General features: G+C 35.7%; 2 protein-coding genes across 2 annotated transcripts; one reads left to right on the plus strand and one right to left on the minus strand.

Moving 5' to 3' along the window:
- The first annotated feature begins 2,526 nt into the window (after window positions 1-2,526).
- Window positions 2,527-3,423, plus strand: LOC113782197. The gene has a single exon (XM_027328105.1). The coding sequence runs from the start codon at window positions 2,527-2,529 to the stop codon at window positions 3,421-3,423; it is 897 nt and encodes a 298-aa protein (XP_027183906.1).
- A 2,433-nt stretch (window positions 3,424-5,856) lies between these two features.
- Window positions 5,857-7,674, minus strand: LOC113783334 (tyrosine/DOPA decarboxylase 1-like). The gene has a single exon (XM_027329436.1). It carries the CDS (start codon window positions 7,561-7,563, stop codon window positions 6,037-6,039), a length of 1,527 nt encoding a protein of 508 aa, XP_027185237.1. The 5' UTR covers window positions 7,564-7,674; the 3' UTR covers window positions 5,857-6,036.
- Between the last annotated feature and the right edge of the window lie 16,560 nt (window positions 7,675-24,234).

The raw sequence follows: 24,234 nt of genomic DNA on the forward strand, positions 1-24,234 counted from the left end.
TGCTAATTCAAAATAATGCGATCCCGATGTGGTAAAAATGTCAGAATAGTTCATGAATTCTCCTCTCATAAACGGGATTTCAACTAAACTTACGACGCACATCATTTTACTCCCTAATTCTAACAACAAACAAACAGTTTGGCTAATGGAATTAATAGATATTCCTATAATTAAGAGAATCTTTAGGTGTTACAATTTTTCAGAGAATTACAATTACTTTAAGAAAGTTTTTTCAAAGGAGAAGTGTAATAATTATAATTGTGCGTATTCACATGTTAAATTATTATATAATATAAGCCTATTAACAGCATCGTTAGAAATATCATATTCATAATTAATCGGGCATCCAGCAAAGAGTTGCTTATTAAGATACAAAACAAGCAAGCATAGTCTCACACAATCCCAAATATAAATTCCCTATATAACATGTCTTATATATTAAGAGTAGATGCACGTCACAAATCAAAGTTTTTTAAGGGACACAAAAATTGATATTGGATCAATGGAAGAGATTATTGAAAAGATTAAGGTGGTGTTTTGTGTTGGGGGGGGGGGCGGCGCTATGCTCTTCGTTAAATGTACAATTTATTATCTAAAATTCACAATACAAGCAATATGAAATATTATTCTGTTTATGATATGTTTCCAAGGAACTTAAGAAGTGAGCGTGTGTTTGTATACATTTATGTATGTGAAAATGTGTTTATATGTTTTAAAAATCTTTTATGTGTGTTAAAATATATTTGAAAAAGTTTATGTATTAAAATGTATTAATTAATATGTTGGGTCATATTTGGGTTATTTCATATTATTCTGTTTATGATATGTTTCCAAGGAACTTAAGAAGTGAGCGTGTGTTTGTATACATTTATGTATGTGAAAATGTGTTTATATGTTTTAAAAATCTTTTATGTGTGTTAAAATATATTTGAAAAAGTTTATGTATTAAAATGTATTAATTAATATGTTGGGTCATATTTGGGTCATGGATTTGAGATTACCCAATGTGACCCAACCCAAAATCAACCCAATCTAAAGTTTGACGGGTTGGGTATAACCCATTTAAGTGAAAACCCATTATTAACCCGCCCAACCTGTCCAATTGCCAGCTATACACAAAAGAGTATTTAAATTTTTTTATTATTATTTCAAGCTAGGGGGTGATACGTATCCATTATAAATAAATTTTTTAAAATTAACGATTATGTATTTCCAATAATGGAGTTTAATTATTTCTCAATCTATGCAATATTCAATAGAAGATTTTGGGGGTCTAGTAGTTGCCGCCTTCTCAATGAAAATTTGAAGTTTGGTAGTTGCGGGTTAGATCGAAATTTTTTATTTTAAATGTTGACGCCTTTAGATTGAAAATTCGGACTCTAAACTGAAAATTTGGAATTTAAATGATGGCGCCTTTAAATTAAAACTTTGTATTCTAAATGCTAGAGCCTTAGGATTGTTTGACTTATCATCAGCATATATATATATAGACACACACACGCTTATATATACATGTAAGTTTATCCTACTCTCGCATGACATTTTGTATATAAATCACATAATCTTAGAGAAATGGAAAATGAAATGAGAGGAGTATTTCATGAAGCAAAAAAGTTATTAATTGCATCAGAATTTCCAGATTCCCTCGACTAGGAAGACATGGTATATGAACAACTGACGAAAGCAATAAGTTGTTAGTATTATGAATAAATATTTAATTAGAAATTGGATGAAAATTAGATTTTGCTTATGCATGTAAGAGTTAAGTCCCTACATTTAAAAAAATTTAATAGAGAAGAGGTAGGATTTAAGAAATAGTGGGTGGGTAGAGGAATTTGAATCTAAGATCTGTAATTCTTGGGCCTCAACCTTATGGTCCTATTCTGCCTATTATGCATTTTGAATGATAAATTATCATATATACACTACCATCTGATCTACAAAGGGAAAAAAAAAGGTTCTCGTATATTGTTTAAACGTAAGTAATAATATTTTATTAAAATAAAAAAATAAAAACATTAATTTAGCAAATAAATTTTTTATCCAAATCAAAAAGAAAAGATCCAATGAAAATTTGTACCATAATATAAATGGTAATTGTGACGAGTTTCAGTTGATGAAATATTACAAGAGTTAAAATGGATTTGTGTATTAACATGAGAAATCATTTACACAACAATTGAAAAGATTCCTTAATTTTCAAAATAAGAAGAAAGAAAGAGAAGGGGAAAATTAAAAGAAAATACAGTAATAGTAAATGTGTATAACAAATTTTAAAAATACTTAGTGGATTTACTTAACCCCATGAATAATTGAGTTTTAATATGCGTTTACATTTAAATGAGTCATTCGAATCCACTGACTCAAAACTCAGATTAGAATTGAATTTAAATTTTGAGCATGTGATACATGGCATGTAATCTAAATTTGAATTTAATTTGAAAATTTGTACATGTGATGCATCAACGCGACCAGATGTGGTCTTGCCTATGGAAACTAAACATCAAACAGAAACTAAAGACCTTCATGTGGAAATGCATTAATAATGCACTCCCAGTCAAGGAAGTCATCTTTAGTAGGTCTAAGAAAGGAGATCCCATCTGTAAAGCATGTGGTGAAGGGGAAGAGACGGTGGAACATGTGTTGCTGAACTGCAGTCAGGCTAAGCAGGTTTGGCAGATTGCACCAGTACAATGGGGGGGTGCAAAGGACAAACAAGGCTGTTTTAAGGCCTGGTGGACTGAAATTACTGGAGCCAAATCGAGGCAGGATGGTGAAGAACACCTTGCGCTAACAGTTAACATCTTGTGGCAAGTATGGAAAAGCAGAAATGAATGGGAATTCAACAACAAACAAAGACATGCCTTGGCTACTATCCAGAAAGCTCAAGAGGAATGGATGGAGTTCAGCGAAGCCTACAAACAGCAGGAGAAAGCGAGCACAGCAGAAACAGATGCTTACCAAATGCAAAGAATAGAATCAGAGAATGCAGAGGTGATCAAAGTTAAGGTTGCTGCTCTGAGCAAACTAAACAGCAATAAGGTTGGAATAGGTGTAACTGCTATGACTGAAGGTGATGCGATTGTTGCAGCCTGGGCTATTAATGAAAGAAGTTACAATTGTACTCAATTGGACGAGGCCGAGGCTATCAAGATAGCTATGTGTAAATTGGCTGTCAGAGGTTGGAGAAAAGTCAAGATCCAAAGCTGCAACAAACACCTGCATCAGCAAATTAGCGCGGGGAGTGCATCAAATATCAAGCTGCATACTCTTGTGGAGGATATTCTTAGCTTGAAAGTGCTGTTTCAAATGTGCTCTTTTGGTAATATATCTAAAATTGATAATCATGTTAGTACTACAGTTGGGGAGTATGCCTTAGGCATATTGCATGATGAGGAATGGATAAATCCTCTGTGCTATTGAGCACTTTTGTATAGAATTAGGGGCCTTTGCTCCAAGTGTAAAGGTTAGTTGATGATTAATATATGGCTAATATCGTTTCGGAAAAAAAAAAAAATGCATCAACGCGACTAGTGTATCTATTATTAATAGAGGAAAGATTTGACCATTTCTATACTATCTACGTAAATTATCAAGTCAAAGGATGGAAGCACTATCGTGTCGTGTCAACACACATTTAATATTTTCTAAACTTTCATTTATATCCTTACTATTTAGAGTATTTAATTATTTTCTCTCAAATAAAAAATTATGGCTTCAAGGGTAGCTTTGTTAATTAGTTAGTTACATACCCTTCTATTTTCTATTTTTAAATAAGAACTTAAGTTATGTTAGTAATTATCCAATTGAAATCAAGTACCAAATAACCAACTACTGTAAAAAATTACCATATCATAAATATTCATGACATAAACTAATTTTCATAAATGCTAATTTCACAAATGACCAGTAAAACCTCTATAAATTAGTACTCGATGAATTAATAACTTCAATTTAAAAAAAATTTTTTGATTTCGACTTGCTTAACAAGTTAAATTAATAATTTTGATAAAATAATAAAATAATAATTTTTTGAAAATCCTATATAATCGTTTGATTCTATTCATATCATAAATTAATAAAATGACTCTTACTGTCCTGTTTGGGACATTCTTTATTCATTTCACGACCCAACAGTTTATATTGGTATTTGCCGTTAGCCCCCTTAAGATGATAACAGCCTCTGCCAGTTACCTTCCCTCAATTGGGTCCCAAAAACACGTAAAAAGATGCTCATGCTGACTTGTACTTCTAGTAGGCATTCAGCCTATGGTGGGAAGTTCATCGGAAATGGGGCAGGAACGGTACAATCGTTCCTGAAGGTCAGGATGTGACTTTAGAAATTTATGTGGTTCAGATTACAGCATGTAACTCGATTTTCATATCATATGTGGGACTTATAAAAATTTGTTCTAAAATTATTCCGTATATAAAAAAGGTTACGTGACATGCAAAAAATATTACGCGCTGTTAAAAAATGCATAGACCGCAACAAACTATTGCACCTGCCCCTTGTCCGAAGTTCATCCTACTTTCCACCGTAGAAGCAACCTTTGATTTGACATATCCACTGGAACACGGTAAAATTGTCATATTGATTTGATATATGGTAAAATTGTCAACTTTTCAGGGCATCAACTGGAACACGGTTGGCACCAGAACTAATTATTGGAGACAGATGCACACAAACTCTCTGTCCTTTTGTGAGAGCTTCTCTCTCTTCAATGAAGCACATTTCTCCTGTGTTCTAGGAGGCCACACACCAAACTGTCCAAAATTCAAAATAAACTACTATATCGGTAGAACCCACCAAGATCTGCATCTATGATCTCCAAATTTCATTCCCACATTCGTTCCTTGGCAGTAATTACTTACTAGGACAGAGTCCTGCACTTTGTTATGATCGGTTGACGAGAGAATTCGCAACTGCTACTCGAGAGTGTGCATTAGATAAACTCCATTCCATATTAACCTGCCAACCACATGGAGGGATAAGATGTATTAGACAAACCCTATGTCACAGACATATGTCTCAAGAGAGATTCGAATTCGGGATAATAGGAAGACATGACGCCAACTCTACCATTTCGGCCAACTCAAGGGACTTTGTTCTGATATGTGGACTTTTCCTTCCTCCGTAGAAAAAAGAAATCTCTTTAGGATTTGGTCTTGTTTTGTTCTTTTGATTAGATCTTTTAAAACTTTCGAGGGCACTAATTGCATTATTTCTTTACTTTGACGGTATTCTTGGAGGATAGTTAGTGGAGCAGTATACAAGAAATAGGGCAGGTTTATAGAATCAATTATGGAGTGGCTGCATTAGCATTAACAGAGAAATCTTTTCATCAAATGCAGGCATGTGTAATATATTCCTATGATTTGGAAAAGAAAACTAATAAAACAACTATATATAGGATCTAAGCAACTTTCTATTTATAAATTATCATCTGCATGAGATGTTTGGGACCTCACCTAAGAAGACTGTGGTAGGAGGTTAGTGGGTATACAGACCCAACTAGACCAAGGGAGTGCTATGGCACAACCCTTAGTTTTTTTCGCTGCAAGTGATGTTTGAACCCTCACCTACAGCCCAAGAAAGGACTTAAGCCCCTCCTGTGGCCACTAAGCCATTGGTCCAGTGGTTTAAAGGCTTGCACTTAAAAAGGTTGAATTTGTTAAAAAACTGTGTCTAAACAAGTCTAAATCTCTGACATATAAGCATCCAACAGGTTTTTTAAGATTCTATTGCACATAATATCAACCTAGTACACCTTTTAAGTAGTTTATCAAAGCACAAAAGTTTAGTACATTCTCTTCTTTTTTCAAAATGCAGAAATCTTGAACACTTTGAGGCGATTAATCAACACACAAAAAAAAAAAAATTTATTATTGACAAATCCGTTGCATTACATGCAATGAACATAGCCCAAGTTACTGAAAATAACAATAAAAATATGTTTCCAGGACAATGAGATTAGGTGGAAACATTATTAAAATAGGAGGTTGAAATAAGGTAGTGAAGAGCAGGAAATTCATCTAAACACAGAGATCATTGAGCAATGTATCAGCATGTTCTTGTATCGCTTTCCAGGCCAACTCAACATGCCTGTAGTCAGTTAGAGATGCCCCAACAGCGAACCTGATGGTATATACTCCTCCAATCATACCATGAGTCATGTAAACACGACCAGATGAATTGATGGATTCCAAAAGTTTGCGGTTGATCTCGTTCAAATCTTCCTCACTTGACATGATCTTTTGGTTTCCAGTTAATGCAAATGGAGAAAGCCTAAAACATACCACAGAAAAATTCCTAGGAATAACAACTTCGAAATTGTTATTCTTTGCTATCAGCCCTTCGAAATGTTTGGCCATTTTGACATGGTTTCTTATGAATTTTTGGAGGTTAACGATGCCATAACTTCTTAAGACAAGCCAAAGCTTCAAAGCTCTGAATCTGCGACTTAATGCTATCTGCCAATCTTTGTAGTCCACCACTCTATTAGAGTCAGTGGCCTGGTTCTTCAAGTAATCAGGCTTTGTCGACAAGGCTTTTATAAGGGCATTGGGATCCTGAACCCAAAGGCAGCAGCAATCCAGGGTGGTAAAGAACCATTTGTGTGCATTAAGACTGAAAGAATTTGCACCATCAATTCCATCAAGAAAATGTTGAAACTCTGGACATATACATGCACTGCCTGCATATGCAGCATCAACATGAACCCAAATCTCATGCTGCTTAGCAAGCCCACAGATCGATCGTAATGGATCCACAGCAGTTGCTACGGTTGTCCCAACTGTGGCACATAAGAAAAGTGGGACTAAACCAGCATCAATATCTGCATTGATTGCAGAATGCAATGAATCTGAAGAGAGCCCAAAATTGGTGGATTTTGTCGTTTGGATGACACGAAAATTGTTCGAATTTATCCCAGCAATTTGTGCAGCCTTTTGGACAGAAAAATGTGTTTGATCTGATGCATAAACAACCAGCTTTCCAATATTTGCTTTTCCAATTTTTCTAAGCATCTGATCCCTGGCGGCAGTAAGGGTGGCTACCATGGCCTCACATGTTGTACCTTGCAGTACACCTCCTCCACCACCACTAAACAAGAATGAACTCGGAAGGTTCAGCATTTTTCCAAACCAATCCATGACAACATTCTCCAACTCAGTTGCAGCCGGGGATGACATCCAGTTAAACCCAACGGTACCGAAGCCAGTGCTGAGAACTTCGCCAAGAAATCCAGGGATGCTCATTGAACAAGGGAAAAGAGCAAAATGAGTAGGACTTTGCCAATGTGTAATGCCTGGAAGAATATCTTTTTCAACATCATTAAGAATTGTTTCAATGGATTCAGGGTGATATGGAGCCGAATCTGCCAAACGGCTCTTAAGGTACCCTGGATCTACTTGGCTTCTTACGGGATATTTTTCAATATTTTGATAATAATCAGCAAGGAAATCTATGATCATGTGGCCTTGCCTTCTGAACTCCTCAATGTCTAGAGGACTATCAGGGTTTGAAATTTGGCTAATCAATTCACCATTACAAATACCCATTTGGGGAGGATGTGAATCAAAAACTATGCTAGAGTACTTGTTAAAATGGGATTGTGTGAGTTGGATACATTGTGTTTTGATATAAATTTATAGGAGTTTCCATTCAACTCATGGTTCTTGTTGTGGGCTGTGGCCGCGTCGCTGTCGCAATTGTTCCACATCCATCGCCTGTATATGGGTTGGATATCAAGTAATAAGCACATTATAATATATAAAAAAATTTTAAAAGTCTGAAAAAATTATTAAAAATAAAAAATAGCATAAAAGGCATAATTTGAAAAAAAAATTCATATCGACTCCGAATTGACTTGGATATTTTGTCCGATTTCATGCATCACGGATTCGAATCGACCAATATCGATCGAGTCAGAGCGAGTCACCACAGATATAGAATTATTCATGATTCAGGAATCAATATTGTACTGATCCCTCCGTTCTGATTATGACTCAACCGAGATGGCTAACTATGATTCAACTGAACAAGACTAACTACAGCTATATATTCGATAATACTCTGTAGTTATCTGATTAGTTACAAACTAACTAGCAATTGTCAGGAGATCATTTTGTGCTGCTTCGACGAGTCACACAAGGAAGTCTATCTTCTACCGAAAAATTTCCAATTTTGTGATGAATTTTAAAAAAATTCTACAAAAGAGGTGATTTTGATGAGACATTCCGTAGGAGGGTCTTCGCATTTGGGGAATACGAGCTCAGCTCTATTGAGCTCTACTTATTGAGCTCTCCAGTGCACCTCTCTGTTGCATCTGCTGCTACTGCAGCAACTATGCTGCCTTTATGGCTGGGGGTCCATAAACTAAAGAAGCGGTCCTTGGTTTCTTTTTTTTTTTTTTTCTCTCTTTTGTCGTGGCTGGGGGTCTTCTCCTCTTGTTAATAATATAATATGACTTTTAATGTCGAGTGGTAAAAGGAAAAGGGCTCAAAGGCTCTCAAGAGTTGCAAGTAGTAATCCTGCTAAGGATGATGGCCCAACTAAAAGGTGAAAACCAAATGGTTATGGTTATCATGGTTATAGTAGTAGGAGTAAGTACTATCAAAAATAAAATAAAATTATGGATTATTTTTGTTTGTTTTTTGGTGTAAGCTTTATAAGAGTTGGTGACTGAAGAACACAACAGTAGCGTGGCTGGATCATGAGAAGATTGTACGGGTTTTTGAAATGTTACTGCTGCCTGCCTCCTCTCTGCCCTCTCTTCTTGCTTTTACTTTTCTTCTCTATCTCTGTTACTTTACCTGTACCATACCTCCCCCGCTATTACTATTCCTACTACAGTATTTCCTATTGGCTTTTCTTGGTATACGGTGAGCTCGCATTCGCGGAATGCGAGCTCGGTGAGCTGGCATTGAGCTCGCATTCCAGGAATGCGAGGTCAGCGAGCTCGCATTCCCGGAATACGAAGACCCCATTTGTATAGAACAACGTTCAAAAATCGTCCCAGTTGTAGAATGACTTTTTTTTTTCATCATAAAAGAATTCACCCATCTTCTACCTCGTTTCACTAATGAAGTTTTTGACGGTTGAAACTGGAGCCCTATACAAGAAATTTGGCCGGTTTAGAGAACCAATTATGGAGTGGCTGCATTAGCAATAGAAGAGAAATCTTTTTTATCAAATGCTGGCATGTATACGGGTTATATTCCTATGGCGTGGGGAAGAAAACTAATAAAACAAAGATATGTAGGATGTAAACAACTTAATATTTATAAATTACCATGAAATCATCTTAATGAGATATTTGAGATCTCAGAACATGGTTTAAAGTCGTGGTCTCAGTTGCGATTGCAATCGTTGCTGTTCCATATCGATCGTGATGGAATTGTCACGATCTTGATGGAATTGTCATTAGTATTAGTATACAATTATCCCGAACTTAGATACTTACCTATACATTTGGGAATAACTTCACTTTTGCTTTTCTAATTTTGTAACTTATTCTCACTTTGCAATTTAAATTTTAACTTTGGATAGTTTATATCCTAATTTCTCATATTTGTCTCCCTTCAATCTACTTAGTGACAACAATAGCAAAACTAACTGTTCGTACACATAAGACCTCTTTTGCCCAACTGATAGGGATTGTGAGATGGTAGTAATATACTACTACTATCTCGTGGCTGAAGTATAAGTTGCATGTACACTTCTCTATTCCTTTAGTTTTACTAATGCTGCTATCAATTGGGTTTAAGTGGGACAAATCTAAAAAGTTAAATATACAAATTGTTCAAAATTAAAATTCATGATATAAAGTAAAAATAAGATACAATTTCGGGAGTGGAAAATGAAATTAGTCTAAACAGTGCTAATAGTAAAAAAAAAAAATGTATTATGCGTGCTCTTTATTTATTATTTTTAATGATAAATATTGTACATCAAACAAATGATACAACCTACAGTATGAATGAATGATGCTTGCTTTTTTGTCCCTCCATTTTCGTACAATTATCAAGCGATTTCCCCACACTTATGAAGTAGGTAATTCATGCAGGACGGTTGTGAGCAACCATCATTGCTTCCGCTGTCGGCAGCTTCATTTGACTGGCAGGATGTTGCCAGTAAGGTAGGTGAAAGAAACTGACCAAAATTGCTGCCTACCACCGCTCTTACTTAAATATCATATTCAAAATTCCCACGTTCCCGATGTGTACACTATGAGCACCACTCATTTTTAACCCACACATTCAAGGCCAGTAAATAAAAACACAAGATATGGACGTCGCTATCTCTACAATGTGAGAAACTGTTTTACCGACACCATCAAATTACAAGAGTCAATTCTTGTAAATGACCAGAGCCCCCACTTCTTGTAAATGACCAGACTTTGGAGCCCATATTGAGTGGCTACACAAGGAAATGCAAGAAGCACTACAAATGGTATTGGGCGTTTCTCGCTTGGTCTTTGCACTAGGCCCGACTACACATGGAAATGTCACGCAAGGCTACAAAGTTCTAAAGGTGGAGAGCATGTCTAAGTAGATAGTTGGGATAGTAATGAATTTTGCAAGGAAAATTCTCAATGTGGGGAGGGGGAAATGTCCTATTGCAAAGATGCAAAGTTTTAAACGTGAGGAAAGTGAAATGTTCCGCATCAAAACAAAATAGGGAAAAGAAATAGTATATAATTTGAGGCCCATGAATTATTGAATAAGTTAAAGTTAATTATTTTGAATTCGTGATTGCCAGCTCAAAAAATTCAAATTGACAAAACTCTGATGTTTACCGTGTGCACAAGTTTGTGTTACTCGTGGGGCATGAAAATCGCATCTTGATCAAAGTGTGAGCCAGGTTGGAAACCAAGGTATATTCAATAATGTATCCATATCTGTTTTAAGTAGTAAAAAATACCTGCATTGCACGTGTTAACGCACTAACCAATTTAGAAACATGTGAGACAAATATGAGACAAATTTTGCACACCTTCAGCCGACACATGTTTAACCAACACGCGTTTAAACTTCAAAACCAAGTAAATAACAATTTTGTGCCACTGGCCATTTGGTCCGGTGGTCATCACCTTAATGGTGATGCTGGAGGTCAGGGGTTCAACCCCCGCCTCCCACAAAAATTTGCCACAATATATGGCTGGTCTTAGTTGACCATTCCCTTTACCCCTTCCCTTAGATTAGGCTAGAATAGGTTATAGAACATCTATCGTTACGAAAAAAAAAAAGTAAATAACAATTTTGTGTTAGAAAAATATGAGAACAATGGTTTTAAGGTACGTTGTGGATGTCACTATCTTTAAGATTTAATTCATCCCTACAATTAGTATGCAAAAGGGTTCTAAAAATTAACGCTCTAGGATATACACAGCCCCTATTTGACAACATATTACACCAACATGGGCAAACCTTTGAGCACTCAATATTTGTAGGATTGTCAGAATATTTTTCAGAGTGCTTATTGTAGAGGAGAAAGAATAGTGAACTTTTTGTTGTTGTAACCATTTGATAGTTAGCTATATAGGGTGCTATGTCTGAACAATAAAGAGAACAAATCCCTCGTTCACTTCAACAAACAAATGAAGAGTTACAAGAGTCATGCCCATTCACAAACAAATAATTACACATAATTGACATAAAACAAAAGTCCCACTATTTTGAAGTTCTCCTACATTTTCCAATTAAAGACTTGAAGGCTAAACCAGGCACAAAGCTAACCAAAGTAGAAAACGAGGTAGGCTATATATCTATAGGATCGAAAAGCAGAAGTTGAGAGTTGAAGAGTGATGGATTGGAATTCTGGCGATCTTAGTTAGGAAGGAGATATTAAAAGCCAGCCTGGGGTGAGTAAGAGAAGTAACTGAGTGCAAAGAGTTGGGAGACCAGCCTCTTTCAGAAAGAAAGAATGAAGCAGAAAAGGAAAGGATATCATAGTGCACAAGCAAATGAAGTTAGGCTCATTTCCTACCCTAGTTTGAAGTAGAGCAGAACCATCCTAGTTCAGTGCTGTACCCATCCCAAAGAAATTCATTCTCAAAATGTTTTAACACGTACTAGAGTTTGGATATATATTGGTTTTAGTGAATTTCAATTTGTCGATATCCAAAATCCAATTTAGATTGGTTCGACAAGTTTTTCAGTATTCCTTTTGTAAAATATGACAGATAATCCTAACTAGTTTTTTGGCTCCTGCATCAATCACCAGATCTTTTTATTTTTTAATTTTTTTTCTTTTGAGTAGTTGTAAAGCTGTGTAAGAACTAAGACGCACGAATAACTCATTGTCAACACGACTCTTTCCAAAAAGAATTTCTCGTCTGTCTATCGCTCGGTCAATGCTCAATCTTGCTACCATTCCCTCGTCTTCAGAGAAGGCACAAACTCTATCCATAAACTAGTAGTTCAAACGTGCCTTCCAACATCTTGGTATTGAATCTGCTTTTTCTCCCAAAAAAAAAAAAAGTATCACAATATTCTTACGAATTCATTATAAAAAATTGTTATATTCTAAATGTTTAACGACCAAATTATTTTTCTTAAACAAATATACTTGAATTTGTTATAATGTTAGTAATATAGATTGAATAGTACTTTAATGCATAGAAAGAATTTAACAAGTATTCTTTGAGATAGTTATAAAATGCGTATAATGATTATACACCTAGAACTACATATTAATTTTGTTTTGGGTAAATTACTGATAACCCCCATGTGGTTTCATCTATTATCATACGATCCTCCAAACGTTTCAAAATATTTACTTCACTCCCTTATAACTTCATGTACATTGAAAATTTAACGAAAATAGTCTTTGTAATGTCATTAGTTAAAATATCAGTAATGCCCTTACTTAAATGCCAAATCAAATGACGACTTAACCACCTTGTACAAAACCATGAGGAGATTATGTGGATAAATACAAAAATCACAAAGGGGGAAAAGTAGATATTTATACAATACTACAAGAAAAAAGGTCATTAGTGACAACATTTCCTAGTGATGACAAAAAGTCGTCACAAAATGAGGTTGTTTAGTCACGACATTCAAGGTTGTCACAATTGACTCAAAGCAGCTAAGTTTTCAGTGATGACCCTTAATTGTCATCACAAAACTACTTCGCGCCATGGGACTTGGAAGGCACGAGTTATACGATAGTGACAACTTGATAAAAGTTGTCAGTAATTCTACCTCTTTCTTTGACAACTATAGCGTAGTTAGTGACAACATAGTATCATCACTAACTTGAACATCTCCAATGCATTTATTTAATTGTGAGCCTCAATATTAATTTAATTTTTTTTAAATTTGGTTATTTATTAAACTAGTCATAGTTACTCAAATAATAATAGGTTTTTAACTGGAAAAAATTAATGAAAGTTTCTAGTTAGAACAACTATATAAACTATTACAACTTGAAAAAGAGTACATTTACCAGTTCTTTGAATTTAACAAAAATTTTTCATCCATTATAATTTTTTAATAAATATGTTAAGAAGTAGTGATTAGAAATACATTAGTAAATATAAATAAAAATTGAAGCTAAAAATTGACTTGGATTGTCTTGATTGACTAGTACCAGAAATGTGTTCAAACTAAAAATGAAAAAAAGTGGCACAGGTACTATACAAGGAACCACACTAGTGGGTTTGTTTGGATTGAAGATTATTTGAAATATTTATTTGAGATAATTACTGTAGCACTTTTTGTGATGTGATGTATGTGAGATAAAAAGGTGGTTGGAAATTGTGTGTATGATGCAAGCAAAACAAAATTTGAAATTTTTTTTTGAAAACCTCTTAATCCAAACAGACCCTCCCCAGATCCAGATGTCTTTAGTACTCTTCACACTCTAAATCCCTCAGTGAACTCCTTTATTCTCAACCCCATTTATTCATTTTCCAAAACCGTAGCAGCAACGAAGGGAGCAGCCGCCGTCGTCAAAGATGCATATATTCATGAAAACCCTGACGGGGAAGACCATCACCCTTGAGGTGGAGTCTTCTAACACCATCGATAATGTCAAGGCCAAAATCCAAGACAAGGAGGGCATCCCCCAGACCAGCAATGCCGCATCTTTGTCTACAAGTAGCTGGAGGACGGCTGCACCATAGCCGATTACAACATCCAGAAGGAGTGTGAGACCCGGTTGTCCTAAAATATGATTTTTATGTGAAAATAATGAATTTTAGAGTAAATTTTATTCCGAATAATGCGAAAATCCCTATTTGGGAACTTGAGAAACCCTAATTGTGCAAAAATTGAAAATTTTTAAGCGAAACCCTGGTTAGTCAATTCTAAGGCAATTGAATGTTTGGATGTGTATTAGATAGGTGTATGTATGTTTTTGTATAGTATTATACAGGGTTAAGTGGGTTTAAAAGGGTAGAAAACCCTAATCAAGGAAAAACTCTAGTTAAGTGGTGAATTAGAATGATTAAGTTGGAATTATACCCTAATTCTAGGTGTGACATGGAAGTGTTTACTTGTTGGATTTTAAGTGTGATAAAGATTGGTATGGAATAGGTAAGTAAGGTTTAAGGGTGATTAGTGCAATTGCTAAGTGTGATTAGGAGTTTTAGCCTAGGTTAATTATATGCTCTATGGAGTAATTTGAAAGAAAAGGAAAGTTAGTTGGGTAAGAATTGAGAAAGTAAGAAATCATGGAAGCAAGGACTTAAAGGCAATTAGCATACTTTCTTGTGATTGGCCAAGACTTCAAAATATCTATAGTGTTGGAAGTTGTGATGTCTTATAATCTTAAGACATAAGAGACCATAGAAGCATAAGTCTTAGAGTTAAAACAACAAAGGAAAGAAAAGGGGAAAAGAACCGTGAGAGAGAGAGAGAAAAGGGAAGAGAACCGTGAAGAGAAAAAGAAGAAGAAGAAGAACCGTGACTTGTTTCTTGCTTCCTTCTTGCATTTGAAGCTTCCATCTTGAAGTTTGAGGCTTGCTAGCTCTACTTGAGGCTTGGTAGAGGTTGTCTTGGCCTTATCCTTCTTCCTTGTTCAAGGTAAGAACCTCTTATGAAACCCTCTTGGATGATTAAGGCTTGTAGCCTTTGAATTTGTTGTGACTTGATGTTATTGTCTTGGTTAATGTATTGGAGATGATTCTTGGTGGTTGTATATGAAATTTCATGGTTTACTTTGAAGGAAATATGCACCTTTAGGTTTTGGCCATGGCTATGGAACTTAGGGTTTCTTGTGGCTTTGATTATCTTGGTGGTTGAGTTTGGTTATTGGCTTGATTATGGAGAAGTTTCATGGCTTAAATTTGATTAAATTTGATTGCATGATAACCGGCCAAGAGGAAAAGAAATTAGAGTTGTTGTAGTTTGGTGTTGGTTCATGTTTGATTGATATTATTGGCTTGCAAATGGGTTGTGTGAGATGTTAATTTGGTTGGTTTGGAGTGGGGGTTAGGGGCTGTTCGTGTGAAGGCATTTCGGGAGTCTTGGTAGGGCAGTGAGAGAGTGTGGTGTATGTGTTAGAATGGAATAAAATTGCCTTAGAAGCTTACATATTTTATGCGAATTCGTCCCACGCGATTGCGCGCGTTATTCTTGCGAAATAGCCAAACAGGACAGTTTAGAACTGAACCTTTGCCTTCGAATTTTGACCAAGTTACAAGCTGTTTGAGCTTGTGACCAAAACACAAAACTTGTAGCCCTAGAAGTGTTCTGTAGACCTGCAAAGTTTCAGACCCATCCGATTCATGTGGCCTGGGATATGGTTAGTACAAGTCTACTGTGCACAACTCTCTGATTCCAATTCAATTCTGGTAGGCATTCTGACCGTATCTGGTTCGTCTAGATGCCATGCGAATTGGGTCTTGTCGCCTTCATAAGAAATGTAACTCTTAGTTTCAGCGTCGAAACGGTATAAAGTACACCTCAAACGGAGTTGTGTAGCCTGAGCTATAGCCGTTCAAAGTTGGCTTGTCCGAGAAAATGACCATATTCTGGTCAAATCTGTTTTGGTCTTGATGACCAGTTTCCGTTCAGAATTTGGGTTGTCGGCCTTCATGAAAGTTGTTCCATTTGGAATGAGCTATCTAACTGCCAATTTTCAACTCATTTGGCCATGTGTAGCATAGAAAACAGTTTGCACCTCAAAACTGACCATTTGTGCATGGGTCAGATTCCGTGGATGACTTTGTTTGGTTCTTTTGGGACGAAAGCTTCCAGTTTCAGTTCTGGATGTCTTCGTAACAATTGTTGTTCATTCTTTAAGCTTCGAAATGGCGTCTCATACGCCTTAATCCGATATTCGTAGCTCAACTTATGAGCAAAATGGGAACAAGTATCAAATCTGCCTTTTCTCACAAACGGCCGTTTCCGTTGTCGCTAACCGTTTCCGTTTCCGTTGGGTCGTTTCTACGCGCGCGCGTGCCGTTTTAGCCGTTTTGCTTGTAATCTGCTATATGTTAGCCGTTTTAGCCGTTTTTAGCCTAATGTGATACAATTTACTATTGCAGACAGCGGTGGGCTTGACGGAGCAACTGGGACCCACTAGCGGACCCCACGACGTCTAGTTCCTTATCTTACTCGTTTTGTATTTTTGTAAGTATCTAGGGCTATGTGTCTAAGTCAACGCCCTTATGTGTTATGCTTTAAATGAAAGGGACTTTAGGCGAGCGTGTACTTTATCACACTCGACCTAAACCCTAAAATGTACCTGTACTTGTGCTTGATTTGTGCCAATGACATGCTGTTAAGACTAAACCCCTAGAGCTTGTAGCTCGGCGTGACATTTGTGATATGTGTGACATGTGATATGTATGGGGCCCGATCTCAGAACCTAGTTGGACTAATCGAGCCGGCAGGGGCCTGGTCGGAGCTAGTCTAACTTAGACTTGAGATCATTAGGTTAATTAACTATGTGAATTGGTTTGTGTGAACCAAATATGTGAACCTGTGTGCATGAACCAACTTTGCTCGAGCTATTATGTGTGTGTGGGTGACTGGCCAGTGTGGGTGCTAAGGTGGATGGCGGGTTGACAAGTGGAGCTCTACGGACCATAATTTGCGGTCGACGGAGTGTCGGCAGGTGGTCAATCATGACAAACTACTTGGCTTTGAAGCCAATCTGTATCCTACATATGTGTTATTATTTCGCTTATAACTGGGTGCTATGTGACTTTAATTGCTCCTACTATGTAAAATTTACGCTTTTACCCCTGCGTACTTACTAAGCGTTTAGCTTACCCCTTCTTTTTGTTTTCCTTTCAGGGGTCGACGCGGGGACCACTTGTGGGAGTTTGACTAGTTTAGTTAGGTTTAATACCTTTCTTTGGGCAGTTGATAGGCGTGTAATAGTAATAGTGATAAGTGTTCGGACCCACCTTAGGGTCCACCTTATGGTCATAGTTGTAGTGATGGCATGAAGCAGTAGTTCGGACTTCTACTTTTGAATTGTATATAGAACATTTTTGCTGCTGTATGTGATGTACATAGTGAACTTTTGAGCATGTATATAATGTGTATAGTAACCGTTTGGGTGTGAATAGTTGTTATTAATTTTTGATTTCGAGTCCTGGCGCGAGCTAGGCAGACGGCCTGCTAAGCCCTTTGGTACGCCTTTGGGTACGGTGGGGTCGTCACAAGGAGTCCACCCTCCACCTCATCCTCCGCCTTCGTGGTGGCGTCAAGAAGTGCAAGAAAAAGACCTACACAAGCCCAAGAAGATCAAGTACAAGAAGAAGAAGGTCAAGCTTGCCGTCCTCTAGTTCTACAAGGTCAATGCTCAGGTAGGTCCTCTCATGTCTCTACTTGTTTCTCTAATTTTTCCCCAATTAATTTGCCTAAATTTTTTCCCCAAATATTTTTTTGCAAAATTTTTTTGGTGGCTAATTTGAGTCATGGATTTAATCATCTCATTCTGCAAAAATTTGCAAAATTTGCCCTAATTTTTTTTGCAAAATTTTTTTGGTCAAGGAATTCAAGGTGGGGGATGAAGTATTCGGAGACATTCACGAGCATGTTTGTACCCAAAGGGATGTGGGTCACTGGAGGAATACCTACAGTGGAGGAGAAGGTACTAGCTTCGAAGCCCAAGAATTTGAGTTTTGCCGAGGCAGCTAGCCTTCCTGTTGCCGTTGAAATAGCGTATGGGGGACTTGAAAGCGCTGGGCTTTCAGCTGGTAAATCACTTCTTGTTCTAGGTTGTGCAGGTGGAGTTGGATCTTTTATCATTCAGGTAAAAATTTTGGCCTTTCTTTTTTCTTCGTTCAACTTTATCATTTTCCTTAAATAATTTTGGATTTCTTCATTGTCTAGGTCTATGCAGCTGCTACTATCTTTCTTGTACCTTTTTTGGAGAGGAAGGGAAATTTCCTGAGGTGAACTTCAATTTCATTATTTTTGGGTTATTTTCTTGCGTTGCTTCTGTTTTGGAAATGATTAGCATTGGCCTAACTTTCGATAATAAAAAAACCCCTTCTTTTTTTTTTTTTTACCAGTCATTGATATCTATTTTTATTGTCTCTCTGTTATAAGTTTTTAGTATTCCATTTTGATGGATGAACTTTTTTTTAAACTGCAAAAGGATTGGAAATGATTCAGATAGGTTGTCTCCAATTGAGTCAATAAGTGCATTGGTTGGGAATGAGCCAAAAAATGAAGGGTTATTGTCTGCTACATCCTTCTCACATAGCAAGCTGCTGAGGGTTCGAACTGCTACTGCTAAGCTTTTTTTCTTGCAAAACCTTTTCTTTAAGCTAATAGTATTGATTGCAGTTGTACTATATGTTTCAGATTGTAATGCAAAAATACATAAGGAGCTATCTAAATGAGTAAAAGCCTTTTTAGTGATAGCATCTGGATGTATCTCTCTCTGAAACTGATCAATTCGTATATCAATAGATAGCCTTTTGTTTTGCCACCATTCATGTGTTGTTGCACATTTTGCCACCATTAATCTGTTGTTCTGTTTTGGACATAATTTACTCTCTTCATTTATTTTCAGAACTAGTGAATTTGGGCTGCTTTTCATTTTGAGTTTGAATGAGAATCTTTGTTTTCATATTTGTCTAAGTTACTTTAAGTATCCAAAAAAGAGTGTGAGAATTACATACTTGTTATCATGTCTCTTCAGTATAATCCAAAGTTCTATGTTTTGTCAAGTATGTTAGCCAACAGAATTTTTTTTTCAGATTCAATATTAAATGTATGTCTCAAAGAAAAGTTACTTAGATGTTCCTATCAATTGACTTTCTTCTTGATTAATGTGCATGTTAGATTGAGCAGGTTTCTGATCTAATGCAATGCTTTGAAAACTAGCCTTCAAATCAGTGAACCTAAAATAACCAATATTTTTAACTTTAAACTTTCATTTGCTTTGGTGCAAGTCTGTCAAGTCTGTCTTTTTTATATTAATAATGGTTCGTTTGTGATTTGTTGTTCTGGAATTAGCGAGCTTCAAATATTTTGCAAGAGTTGATCAACATTCATAATGATGCAAAAGTCATATAAGCAATCCAAGATCAGGTCGGAGATGATAAGGCTATCTTTATTGGGCGAACAGTAGTAAAACCATTTGTTTATTTTTTCCCTTAATTTCCAATACTTTAAAACACCTTGGTAAAAATCAGATGTATTGGTTAGTTCCAAAGAATTAGTGATAATTATTGAGGATCAATAAACAACAAGTGGTAGCAATACTGTGCTAAGCCATTCTTGGCAGAGACAAAGAAATGTTTGTAACTTTGTATCAATCAAAATTTCAAATTTGGCTAAACCTTAGTAGCAGTTTTAGGTTTGGCTTTTGAATTACTAGATAAATTCAAAAGCAGTTCTGAAGGTTAACCTCTGATTAGAATCATATTGTTTTTGGTTGCTATCTTGCTGCTAGGACTGAAGCTTCCATCAATTTTGATGCTTGAGAGGGTGCTATGGTCAGCAATGTTGGGTTTGTTCTCTTTGATATTTACTTGAAAAAAGTTTGCAAAACTTTAGGGAAGTTACTGAATTTATACGGTTGGATTAGTACAATCTCATTCTTATATCTATACCCAGTTGTTTGTCGGAAGTTCTAGTGCTTTATCTCTTACTTTGCTCTTATTTAGTCACTGTCTAGATGATACTTAAAAGAAATGATTTAGCTTATTTTCTTGCAAATTCTTAAGTTCTCTTTCTTGTCTCAAGTTTTTCTTATCACCTACTAATAATTGAAGTACTTCACTGCAGATATGTTGCTCATCATATATAGATTTTTGGAAGATCAGCAGCAAGAGTTGTTAATTGACTCAAGAACTATAGAGAAAATCTTATGCTCAAGAAATGTTTTGACAACACTTTTTTTTGGGGACTTGGATTTGTTTTGTAAAACTGTCTTGACTTATATGTGAAATTTAGGCCAAATACCACTTATCAAACTATTTGTAGGGTATTGTTGAACTTGATTATGATATTCGAATGCTTAAAATGATATTTTGGCATTTCGTAATGTAATGGATGCCTTCATTTGTTAATTGTCAAGCATTGTCATTTTTTTTTCATTTTTAAGATATAATTTAGCAGGAAAATCATCAAATTTGATGGTGGTAAAGTGTTGTCACTGAATCAGATTTCTCCATTGACAACCACCTATTGTTATGGAATTGAAAATTGTTTAGTGACAACAAAAGTTGTCAGTAATTAGTTTATACCAGTTGACACTATGGATTAGTTTTAGTGACTACATTGCTTTGTACATCATTGACAAACTACTATGTCATCACTAAAATTACAACAATTACTGACAACACCAGTTGTCGCAAAACAGTACCATTCATTGACGACTTTTAAGGTTGTCACTGTATACTTTTACCGACGGACCTTCAGTGACGACTTTGTGACGATTAAAAAGTTGTCAATAAAACTTATCAGTGACAACTTTTTATTTTTTTGTGATGAAAATGGCTTGTCACTAGAAACCATTTTTCTTGTTAAATATTATGATTTCCTCACACGTATTTTTAGTATAAAACTATAGCAGGTTATGTGGCTATTTTAAAATCTTAGGGGAATCATCTGGCATTATGTAAAATCATAAGCGATTATATATAATTTACCCTTTTATTTTTTATTAAATATAAAAGATGCAGCAATCCATTTTCTCATGAATGATTATCTAATTTCAAGCAAAGTCAATGAACTTACCTATGTAATAATAAAAACTACACTAAGCAAGGTATGGATAAAAAGAAAAATTCACAATTTGTTAAAAAAAAGAAAAAATTGTTAGAAAGAAAGATAGAAACCTTATGAAAAACGCAATTAGATTTTCACTTCAATTAGATAAAGAGTTAATAGTGAAAAGTATTAAATTGAATAATAAGATAATTAATAACAAAGGAAAATCCTTTAAAATGTTCCTCACATTTCGCTAAATAAATAGTTTCGTCCTTCATTTTTTAAATGTTAACTTTACATCACTTTTCATGAGTGCGAGATATGAATACAAAAGTGACCTCAATCCATAGTCAAATTTTACATTTAAATTTCTAAATACCTTACACACGATTTTTTGTAAGTATACAAGTCATGTTTGAATATAGAGTATTAGGGGTTGATTACTAACGCTATTCGAGCTCTTTCGTTATTTAGAAGCTCACTAATTCAATAAAGTAAATCTAAACTTACAAACATATAAGAAAATGAAGTGAAACTACTCTTACTAAGGAATCTCTCGGGTTAATTGTTTGTCACTACCTCAGCTCACTATAGCATAATTTCCTAATATATGTGACCTGCAAGCAGATTTGGTACTTAACATACAATTACTAGAAGGAGCCCATTTAAGTAGATCTTTGGCTGATAGGTTTATCTAGGGATAGCTTGAATAGCTTGACTAATAGAATCTAGAAAAAAGAAGGAAATTCTATCAATGATCCAAGTCCCTTATACCTCAAAGAGATCTTTGACAAGAAGGCTTTCTTCATCAAGGAGTAGAGGTCCTTGGATTAAGGATCTAAGAGAGGAGTTGGACAACCATTCCCAGACCTTGGTAGATGCCCCATCCCTAACTAGCTTGGTGATACCCTGATTAAAGAGATCAATGCCATTTTTCATCCCTAAGAGATCAATAGATCCTCTATCCTTGCTTAAGGTTAACCAGTCATGGCTAAGAGTTAAATCCCTGCCCACATATTTTCTTGAAAGAACTTGCACCCAAGGTGTATGTTGATTAGTTGTAAGCTACCAGCAAACTTTTGCTAAGGAAAAAGTGTTAATCAATGCTATTTGTTTGAGACCCAATCCTTCTCTTCTTAGGAGTAGTCACCAAATCCCAATTACCTAGGTGAAGTTTCCTTTTCTCCCTTATGGATCCCCATAAGAAGTTCTTCTGTTCCTATTAATAATATTACGAATGCCTTCAGGGTCAACTGCATACTGCAAATAATACACAGGTATAGAAGCTATAGTTTGTCGATCTATAACTTTGCACCTTGCAAAGGAGAGCATAGTTGCCTTCCATCCCTTTAATTTATTATGAACTTTATCCTGAATAAATTGAAATTTCCTTTTAGGGATCTGTTTTTGGAGAGAGGAAATCCCAAGTGGGAGCCAAAGTTATTAGATTCCTTAATGTTTAAAAAGAAAGAAATGGACTCTCATTTTTCAGGGGTTATATTAGGGTAGAACAGGATTTTAGATTTATCCCGAGTAATGTTCAATCCAGACCTTTGGCTAAATACAACTGAGGACTCCCTTATTACTGCAATGGATTTCTCATCAGTTCTGCGGAAGAGTAGAACATCGTCTACAAAGAGGCAATGGGAAAGGGATGGGCAGTTGTGACCAAAAGCAAGGGGTTTCCAATTCCTCTTTTGTACAGATTCCATTATTTTTTGTGAGAGGAACTCCATTCAAAGTAAGAAAAGATAAGGGGTGATAGGGTCTCCTTGTCTAATAAAGTGCCAATCCAATTTGCCATAGGCTTTCTCAACATCAATCTTGATAGCACATGAACCACTAGCACCAAATTTCTTCCTAATAATAAGCATGGCTTCTTGAACCAAGATGATCTGTGCTAGTCTTCCCAAGGATGAAGCTAGATTGGTAGGGGGATATAAGATATGATATCTCGATCTATTCATCAAGATTTTGGTTAGAATTTTATAGATTGAGCTGCAAAGTGCAATTGGTCTGAATTCTTAATGGCCTCTGATAACATGTATTTTGGGAGAAAAATATCTAACTCACGTATTATGAGTGACCAATTAGTATTTATAGTAGTACAAACCCAACAAATTATTTACAAGAATACTCTTACTAATTTATTATATACAAGAGTACTTATATTCTTTTAATACTCCCCTTCAAGTTGGAGCATAAATATCATGAGTGCCCAACTTGTTACAAATGTATTTCACCCTAAACCCTTCTAAATTCTTAGTAAACAAATCAACCAATTGATCTATGGATGCTAAATAAGATGTCTTGATGACTCCATCAAGCAATTTCTCTCTAATGAAATGACAATCAACGTCAATATATTTTGTCCTTTCATGAAACACTGGATTAGATGCAATTTGAACAGCCGCTTGATTATCACACACTAAATTCATAGGCTATTTATGCTCAAACCCAATTTCAAGTAACATGCTTTTCAACCAAATCAACTCACACACAGTGTGAGCCATAGCACAATATTCAGATTCTGCAGTTGTCCTAGAAACAGCTGTTTGCTTCTTACTCTCCCACGACACTAAATTACCACCAACAAACACACAATATCCTGTAGTTAATCTTCGATCTAAGGTAGAACCAACCCAATATACATCACTATATCCTTCAATTTCAATGTGTCCATGATTTTGATATAGTAACCCTTTTCCAAGAGCATTCTTAAGATACCTGATAATTTGTATAACAGCATCCCAATGACTAATAGGAAGGGTCTGAAGAAATTGGCTCACAACACTCACTACAAACGCAATGTCAGGTCTCGTTGCAGTGTGAGATAATTTAATTTACCCACAAGTCTTTGATATTGTCCAAGATCATCTAGTAATGCACCTTGATCTCCTACTAATTTCACATTATGATCCATAGGAGTATCTACAAGTTGGCAATCTAACATTCCAATTTCATTCAACATATCGAGTATATATTTTCTTTGACATAAATAAAATTCATATTTAGACTGAGCTATCTCAATACCCAAAAAATATTGTAAGTGACCTAAATCCTTTGTCTGAAAGTTTGCTTGGAGATTGCGACTTA

The sequence above is a fragment of the Coffea eugenioides genome, chromosome 9 (genome assembly GCF_003713205.1).
Source record: "Coffea eugenioides isolate CCC68of chromosome 9, Ceug_1.0, whole genome shotgun sequence".
In the NCBI taxonomy this organism is placed as follows: domain Eukaryota; kingdom Viridiplantae; phylum Streptophyta; class Magnoliopsida; order Gentianales; family Rubiaceae; genus Coffea; species Coffea eugenioides.